At 39.2% G+C, this 9,189-nt stretch overlaps 1 protein-coding gene across 1 annotated transcript; it reads right to left on the bottom strand.

The window, feature by feature from the left end:
- Positions 1 to 7,719: 7,719 nt before the first annotated feature.
- LOC142181041 (uncharacterized) lies at positions 7,720 to 8,543 on the bottom strand. The gene is made up of 2 exons (XM_075253155.1): positions 8,154 to 8,543; positions 7,720 to 8,040 (listed from the first exon to the last, which is right to left on the bottom strand). The coding sequence occupies exons 1-2, from the start codon at positions 8,541 to 8,543 to the stop codon at positions 7,720 to 7,722; spliced, it is 711 nt and encodes a 236-aa protein (XP_075109256.1).
- Between the last annotated feature and the right edge of the window lie 646 nt (positions 8,544 to 9,189).

Here is a 9,189-nt window from a genome sequence, read left to right as displayed (position 1 = left end):
GCCCAGCCTCCGTCCTCGTCGAAACCATATCGACATCCATGCCAACAACCACCTTCGAGCTCCATATCGACGTCCATGGCAGCAGCACCAACAACCCTCCACCACCTTCTCCTTCACGTCCAAACGGACCTATGACCGTTGCTTCATCTCCTCCATACGAATAGTAGCTCCACCAACAACCATCCCAGCTCGTTGTTGCTACCTCCAGCTGCCTCGACTGCTTCTGCATCACTTCGTTGTCATTGTCTTCGACCAAACGCCCTACTATGTCGTCGCTGCTACTCCCAAAACCAAGCCCTTTCCGCTACGTTGCTGCTGCTCTAGCCCGTTCAGCAGCTGCTTGGGCTGCGATGCTGCTGCTTTGTCAAGCAGCTGGACTTAAAACCAAATCGTGCTGCTTCACTTTTTCCGGCGCCTCCAATCCAAAAACGAGACTCACCATTTCGCCTATTCAAGCTTTGGTCGGGGTTTGTCGAAACAGTCCATACACAGTTCGAGTTCGTCGTTGATCAGTCGTTGTTCGTATTACCAATCCGGTTAGTGGGTTTGAGTTTCACTTTTGTCCGTATTTTGTTTTTGATATTCTCAAATCTAAAATCGGTAAATGTTTGATTTTTTTTTTGTTCGTGTTCATTGTTTTGTTAATTTTTCAGTTTGTTCATGTGAAATTGTTGGTTTAATGTCGTTAGATTCAAATTGAAGTTTAATTAATTATTTCTTCAGTTTGTTTCATGTGTTGTTATGTATTTTTTTTCAGAAATTGTTAATGTTGGTTAAATCATTTGAATCCGTCATGTTTGTTGTTTAAAATAGTTTTAATTCATGTTCATCTTTGTTAGAAGTTCGTTTGTAACCCCGGTGATTTAATGTGGGTTTGGGTTTTGGTTTTTGACTTGTTTATTTAGTTTGAATCATGTATTTTGTTGTTGATATTGTTGTCTCTTTGCTCATTCATTTTTGGTCTAAGTTATGCAGGATTGTTTCCCAATATGGTTAACTTATTCCCATTAATTTGAAGTTGTATGATTCAATGTGTTCATGAGATTTGTTGTTGAAATTTGTTTAGAAATTGGTCATATTTGCTGTATTTTGGTTGAGATTGATTAGGTGATTGGTTATAGCTGATGGGGGTAGCTTGGTAATTTGCAGTACGTTCAGGGGTAAAATGGTAATTTCAATAAGGTCAGAGAGGTATTTTCGGAAATGAACATTTGATATAATTTTTTAATATAATGGGGGACAAGGCATAAATTAGTGGGGGAATAATGTAATTCTTTATGTTAAGCATGGGGGACAAGATGTAATGGGGTGGTTGATATAATTGTTTAATATAATGGGGGACAAGACATAATGTAGTGGGGTGGGAATAATGTAATTATTTATGTTAAGCATGGGGGACAAGGGTTTAAAATAAGGAAAACATTAAGTAATGGGGACAAAACATGCAATTGGGGGAATATTTCGGGTTGGGGATTCAACAAAAGAGTCTTGTTATATATAGAGTCATTTGACACATTTTAAAGAGAGCTTTTAAGACTTGAGAGGAGAACTTAAAAGAAAAGGACTTGAATATTAGACTTGAACTTGAAAGACTTACTTAGAGAGAGAGGAATACATTCTGAAAATCTGAAGAGAGTGTGATAGAGTTTAAAAAGAGAAAACAAAAACAAAGTGAGAAACGAGTTTAGTTTCGGGTTTTAAAAAACGCGTGGGTTGTTGCTGTTTAGTTTGTTTACAAACTTTTGGGTTTTGTTCTATTGAGTTGTTCGGTTTTTCTTCAAAGTTTTCTGGGCCTTGAATCTGGTTCGAATTTGTTGCTGTTAGGTTGCTGCTGTTGCGGTGTATTTATACTACTGCTGCTTCTACTGATCTTCATCTTCTTTCTTTGCTTTCCAAATACCAGGTACACAAACTGATACACTGGTTCATCTTGTAAGCCACTCGAAGCATGAATGCAAAAAATGATAAAGATTTGAAGTTGTAATTTAATGTAGTCTTTTCTTTCTTTTACTGTCTGTATGTAGAATGTTCTATGCGTTGCCATGTAAACTCTTTAAACAACTCACTTTCGGAACTTAACTATAATAACCCGAAAGTATGTAAATAAAGTAGGACCTTATCTTCATTTATTTTAGGAAACGAAAAATAGAAAATATAGTCATGTTAAGATTATCCTTTTAAATAAAATGAGACGAGCCTCGCCAAATAAAACGCACAGATTGCGGGGCCCTCACAAAATGTATGCTTTAATTATTTAGAACTCGGGATCGGCCGCTTAGCGAACTCCACGGCCTTACCCAAAAATAATAAAAACGCTAATCGCTTTAGGAGCGCATTTTAATAATCTTACCTTCTTAAACTCGGGTGTGCATTTCATGCGACCCAAATCCAAATCCCAAAACATTGAATAAAAATGTGTTCCGGATTGCGGGTGCATTTCATGTGACGCAATCCAAAGACATGTTTTTAAACGATATTCACATTCTTTTAAAATATAATAATAAAAGCAGCAAAGAAATAAAACTTGCACAAGAGCGCATAATTGTATAAAATCAGATAAACAAGCCGAATATGATAGTTGAGCGACCGTGCTAGAACCACGGAATTCGGGAATGCCTAACACCTTCTCCCGGGTTAACAGAATTCCTTATCCGGATTTCTAGTTCGCAGACTGTAATATGGAGTCATTCTTTTCCTCGATTCGAGATTAAATTAGTGACTTGGGACACCCTAAATCTCTCAAGTGGCGACTCTGAAATAAATAAACAAATCCCGTTTTGATTGTCCTTTAATTGGAAAAACTCCTACGCCCCTCGCGGGGGCGGAAAAAGGAGGTGTGACACCCCGCAGGGATATCTCTACCTCTCTCGGCTATCGATGATGAGCCTCCTTCAGCAGCCCGTGTAAGCTCTCCGCTACCATGAACCCCCTCAACCTTAGAGGGCCTCTTCTCCATGACGACACCCACCATAGAAACGGCCTCGACGTATAGTGTAAGCACCGATTCCACTTCCAAAGCAATGAATCTCTTCGGCTCAACATTAGCGACAATGGCCTTCCCGGTCTTCGCCCTTCATCTTTTCCTCGGCGATGCCTCCTCACTGTGAGATGACTCGTCCACAGGGTGAAAGATAGGCTGAGAAGAGATCTCATCCGGCATGGCAACAGTTTGAGGGGAGGAGTCCCTCCTCGATGGAACTTGAGTCTGACCTCCTCGAGCAGACTCAGCTAAAGCAAACTGCATTCTGCCTGACGCAATAACCTGGAAAAATGCAGGCACTGGAGCCCTCGCCTTTTTGGAAACTTGCCGACCTGGCACCAAAGGAAGGTCACATCAAAAGGCGATAGCAAATAGTAATAAGTTGGGAGAAATAACACTTAATGGACGAAGTCGTGGGTTCAAAAGGCTTGTGAAAGGACGCCCAATCACGAATTTCCACTGTGTGGGGTAACACGCGAGCCACCCAATATTCAATATCGAAGACAAGATAAGGTGTACATCACTCAGCTGAAAACAAGGAAGTCGTAAGTGAGTCGAAAATGAAAGAAAAAGAGGAAGAAGAAAATAACAAACGTATGGAAAGATACTTACGATTATAGTTCCATTGCTCGGGAAACCCGGTTGGATTCGCCACCAGATGCTCAGTCTTGATGAAGAAATATTTATACCAGAACCACCAGTTCGCCTTATCATCCATTCCGGCCACCAACCCTTTGATCCCATGATGCCGCAAATGTATCAATGTGCCTCTATATAAGCTGGGTGAGAATAGATGCAGCAGATGGCAAATATTGACCTTACAGCCGGCCAACTCTGCGTACTTCGCCAGCATCAGGAAAACATTGTATAAATAAGGGGAGAGTTGCGCCGGGCAGACGTTGTAAAAACGGTAAAACTCCTTCGCTAATGGGGGAGAGGAAGAGAATGACCAACTAAGAAAGGATAAACGTAGAAAGCACAATATCCAAGTCGGTGAACCTGTACTATGTTGCCTCCCGTCGGAACAATTTCGATGTGAGAAGGAATGCGATATTTAGACCCAAGGTCGGCTATTTGATGTGACCCTATCTGAGAAAGCTCCTGAGCCGGAGCGGGAGCAGGTTCCTTTGGGAAGTCATTTCTAACCAAAGGATTCTTGGGAACCACTTCCTCCATGGTGGGGAAGCTTTCTTCCTCCTTAACTATAGGTTCCTCACCGCTGGGAGGAAGGGCCACCGATAAAGGAGTAGGATCGGAGACTTCGTCGTGAATACAAAGGAAGTTTGACAAATTTTTGTAGTAAAGCGTGTACAGTAAAGTTAGAGAAAGAAGATATCAACAGGAAAAAAAATCAGGGACTGGAATTGAAAAGGCTGTAAGAAGTCAGAAGTGGAGATCGGAGAAGAAGATCAAAGAAGAACAATGTGCATGCATAAGGAGAAATGCTGAAAGTTTCAAAAATGAAACCCATCTCCTCTATTTATAGGGTTGGGAACACCAGAATCAAGGCAAAGAGCTGTCAATGGCACTAAAATCAAAGTGACAGAAGCATAAGCACTACATTGGGAAGACGCGTAACGATGACGCGTGTGGTATGATGTCATCCTACGTCAGCCACACCAACCGCAACCTCAACCTCATCACCAGTTCGACCTCGGCTGATTCGACTCAATTATCACGACCAAATTTCCTCTGAACGGTTGCAGATAGAATCCGCTCATCAAGGATGTCCAAGATCACAACCTCAACAAGCGGAGGGACTAACTGTATTGGTCAAAATTTGGATTAAACTTAATAACTGCAAATGGATGTGGTCGAGGATTAAGTCAACCATGGCACAATGGTGAGGAATCGTCTTAAGAAGGATTAGTGTCGAGGTCAAGTAAAAAATGTACGGAAGCAACGGTAGAATAAGTTTAGAATAGAAGGAATATTCCATTGGTGATTCTTTCTATTGTACTTTTTAGGGTTTCTTAGGAATATCCCCTATAAATAGGAAGAGAAAAAGAATAGAAAGGGGATCTTCACTTTTCAGATAGGAACATATTTGTAAGAAGTTGACTATCAAGAGTACATACAAAACCTTGTCTTGTCGTTCCTGTTCGATTTCACTGTTTGTTCTATTTTTCCACTCACAAGATCCAAGAAAACATTATCCATCTTTATAGTTTATTGTCACACATTGCTGTCAGAAGAAGGAATCATCTACCTCATTCAATATTTGAGTGATAAATTTCTTCTATTTACATTTATTGCCATTTGTCACATCTATTGCATGCCATTATTCTCATATTCATTGACAATCATTGAGCATATACGTGATATTTAGTATTCTTGACAGTCCCATATCACTGGTACCCTAGTTTTAGATATAGAATTTATTATGTTTAACTAGGATTTGCCATTATCACAATACTAAATTAGTTTAAAAAAAGCTTAACATTTTTTAGTCAGACAGGACCAAGACACCGTGCTAAAGGTCTGCCAAACATCTTTCGGTATAAGTTTCTACGAATTAAGCAATACCAGGCGGCTTTTTGGTGAAGTAACTGTGACTTCCTTTTATCTTCGGGTAAGATTCCATACTGCAAAATGTTAACAAATTCGTTCCTCCAATCCCAAGTTAGATTATTAATATTTATGTCGTTCTAGTCTTGATCGAGTGACGAATGAAACAAATGTATTACGATAGAATTTTCTGCATTTTTTATTTCCACAACAGACACGAGATTTGCGAACTCATCTGCTTCTGCATTCTCCTCTCTGGGTATTTGTACGACCTTCCACAACTGAAATTGTCCAAGTAATTCTCGTACCTTCTCCAGGTATTGTTGCATTTGTGACTCTCTTTCTATGTAGGTCCCTTACATCTAGTTAACTACTAGCTGTGAGTCATTTTTTATCACAATCTGTTCTATACCAAGTTCTCGTGCTAGTTCCAAACCTGCAATCACAGCTTCGTACTCTGCCTCATTATTAGTGATGGGATAACATTTTATTGTTTGTCTTGTGACTTCCCCTAAAGTGGGATTAGAACAATCTCTAAGCTCGTTGATTTAACATTCTAAGAACTATCCGTAAATAAACTCCAAGTCCCTGGATTAGATCCGGTAAATACCTGTAGTTCCTTTTCCACTTCAGGAACTAAATTCGTGCTGAAATCCACTACGAAGTCTGCTAAAACCTGTGATTTTATTGCAGCTCTGGGCTGAAATATGATATCATACTCACTGAGTTCTATTTCCCACTTAGCTAACCTACCAGATAGTTCTTGTTTATGCAATATATTCCTCAGGGGGAAAGCAGTTATTACAGAGATAGCATGACATTGGAAATAAGGTCTCAACTTTCTAGATGTCATATTTAATGCTAAAACAAGCTTTTCCAAATAAGGATATCATGTTTCGGCATCTAGCAAAGATTTACTAACATAACAAATTGAAAATTGTTTACCTTTGTCCTCTTATACCAACACTGCGCTTACCGACACTTCCGTCACAGCAGCAGCCTTTCTCTGTCTTTTGGTTTGGCTAGTAAAGGTGGATTTGACAAATACAATTTTAGGTCCTTGAGGGCTTGTTGGCATTAATCAGTCCATTCAAATTGATTCTGCTTTTTTCAATATTGAAAAGAATTTAAAACTTTTTTCTGATGATTTTTGAAATAAACCTCCCAGTGCTGCTATTCTTCCTGTTAATCTCTGAACTTCTTTTTTGCTTGTGAGTACATCTGGTATTTCCTCGATAGCTTTGATTTGTGCAGGATTTACTTCAATACCCCTGTTAGAAACAAGAAAACCTAAAAACCTAGCTGAAGCCACGCCAAAAGCGCATTTTTCTGGATTTAGTTTAATATTATATTTGCGAAGAATTTTGAAAGTGTTTGACAAGTGTTGAAAATGATCTCCCGCTTGTACTGACTTGATTAGCATATCGTCAATGTAGACTTTCATAGTCTTTCCAGATGTTTTTGAAACATTTTACACACCAATCTTTGATGCGTGGCTCCAGCATTTTTTAGACCAAATGGCATGACTTTATAACAGTAAGTTCCTCTGTCTGTGATAAATGAAGTTTTTCCTTCATCTAGAGGGTGCATCTTTATTTGGTTATAACCTGAATATGCATCTAAAAAATTTAACAGCTCATGTCCTGTGGTAGAATCAATTAGTTGATCTATATGCGGCAAAGGGAACGAATCTTTAGGACAAGATCTATTTAAATCAGTATAATCTACACGAACTCGCGATTTCCTATTCTTTTTTGGAACTACCACAGTATTAGCTAACCAGTTAGGGTATTTTACCTCTCGTATAAACCCAATTTTTAAAAGCTTTTGTATCTCATCTTGGATTACTTGATTTTTGAAGGATCCCTGCTTTCTCTTCCTCTTCTTGACAGGTGGATACGATGGGATCCTCATTCAGTTTGTAGTTCATCACCTTCGGTGGTATACCTATCATATCTGAATGAGACCAAGCAAAACAATTTGTGTTAGCTTTTAAATAATCAATTAATTTACCTTTCATTTCTGGGCTTAGATTTGCTCCGATGTAAACTTTTCTATCTAGCTAGGTGTATAAATAGCACTACAGCTTCGAGTTCTTCAGTAGTTGTCTTAATGTTTTCATTTTCTTCTGGCTCTTGAATAACATCGGGTCTTGAATCAACATCAGTTTGTCATAGAATGGCTTCAGTTGAGGTTTGTATTACAACATCCCCAACTGAATTTTGTAGTTGTTATTTCTCATCTGTAACATCATTTACTGTGCTTGTGACCACCACTGAATTGATACTTCTAGAAGCCTGTTGATCCCCATGAATTCGTCGAATCCCCCAATATGAAGGAAATTTAATAACTTGATGCAACGTGGATGGTACAACATCCATATTGTGCATCCATGGTCTTCCCAGAATTATATTATAAGCCATGTTTGCATCTATCACTTGGAACTTTGTGTCCTTGATAACCCCTTCTACAAACGTGGTAAGCACTACTTCCCCTTTTGTGATAACGCTTGAATTATCAAATTCGGACAAAGACTGTGCCTTTCGTATCACCTTGTCGTTACTTGCATTTCATTCACCACCCTTAGTAAAATGATATTCACGGAACTACCTGAGTCAATCAAAACTCATTTTATGTTAGTATCGGGTACAAGTAGAGATATTACCAATGTATCATTGTGAGGAATAATCAAGCCGTCTACATCTTCATCATCAAATGTTATATTGTCTCCATCCAAGACTTGGCGAACTCCCTTCCCATGAGTGATCGTGTCTTTTGACGTCTTTTTTGCAGCTGTACTTGTCACACCATTGAACTCATCTTCCTCGATTATTACATTGAATGTTCTTTTTGGAGATGGGGGTTTTGGGGGTTCTTGTCTATTCTTCATATATGAATGTCTTCCTTTCTCACTGAATAGGTTAGTTAGATAACCTTGCTTCAACAAATGCTCGACTTCTCCCTGTTGTAACCTACAATCTTTTGTTCTATGGCCATGATCGTTGTGAAATTCACACCAGAAATCTGGATTCCTTTTGCTCGGGTCTAATCTCATTTCTTTAAGCCCCCGTACCTTATCTCTCATACCTCTTAAAACAGTTACTAACTCGGAGGTACCGACATCAAAACTATAATCTCCGATCCTTGCATGTGTATTGGAGTCGGTGCCTCGTGCATCCCGTTCCTTTCTGAATCTAGATGAAGAGCTCGTATCTTTTTGCCTCGATCTCGATTCAAATCATATGTTTTCTTGATTAGACCGAGAATTTTGCCTTGTAGGTCCCATGTAAGGCTCGTGCCTATTTTCTTCGGTTCTTTTTCTGATTTGAACGTCTCGATCCTGCTCTTTCATTAACCATTGGTTGTGCAACCGTATCTTATTCTATCCGCAGCTTCGTGTTGTACCTTTTGTATACATCATTCCAAGTTGTTGCTGGAAATTCTCGCAAACTTTCCTTTATCCTCCTCGTAGCTTCTGAACTTTTCTCGTTTAAATTGCTTGTGAACACCATAGTTGCCTAGTTGTCAGGTACTCGTGGTAACATTATCCTCTCACATTGGAATATATCTACAAATTCCCCAGGTAATTCTGTATTCCCTCGTTTTGCCTTAAAGATGTCTTCCATCCTTTTTTTTCAACTTTTCGAGCTCCCAAATGTGATTTTATAAATGAATCTGCAAGCTCAGCAAAATAATCAATA

This window comes from Nicotiana tabacum, chromosome 5 (assembly GCF_000715075.1).
Source record: "Nicotiana tabacum cultivar K326 chromosome 5, ASM71507v2, whole genome shotgun sequence".
NCBI classification, from domain to species: domain Eukaryota; kingdom Viridiplantae; phylum Streptophyta; class Magnoliopsida; order Solanales; family Solanaceae; genus Nicotiana; species Nicotiana tabacum.
The sequence above is the reverse complement of the archived record's forward strand: the minus strand, read 5'-3'. Positions and strand labels throughout refer to the sequence as shown.

Excerpts from the sequence above, each read along its gene's own strand:
- LOC142181041 (XM_075253155.1), bottom strand. The coding sequence starts at position 8,543 with ATGAGATTAGACCCGAGCAAAAGGAATCCAGATTTCTGGTGTGAATTT. Across the intron at positions 8,041-8,153 it reads TTCCTCACAATGATACATTG|GTGATACGAAAGGCACAGTC; the intron begins GTAATATCTCTA and ends AGTAACGACAAG.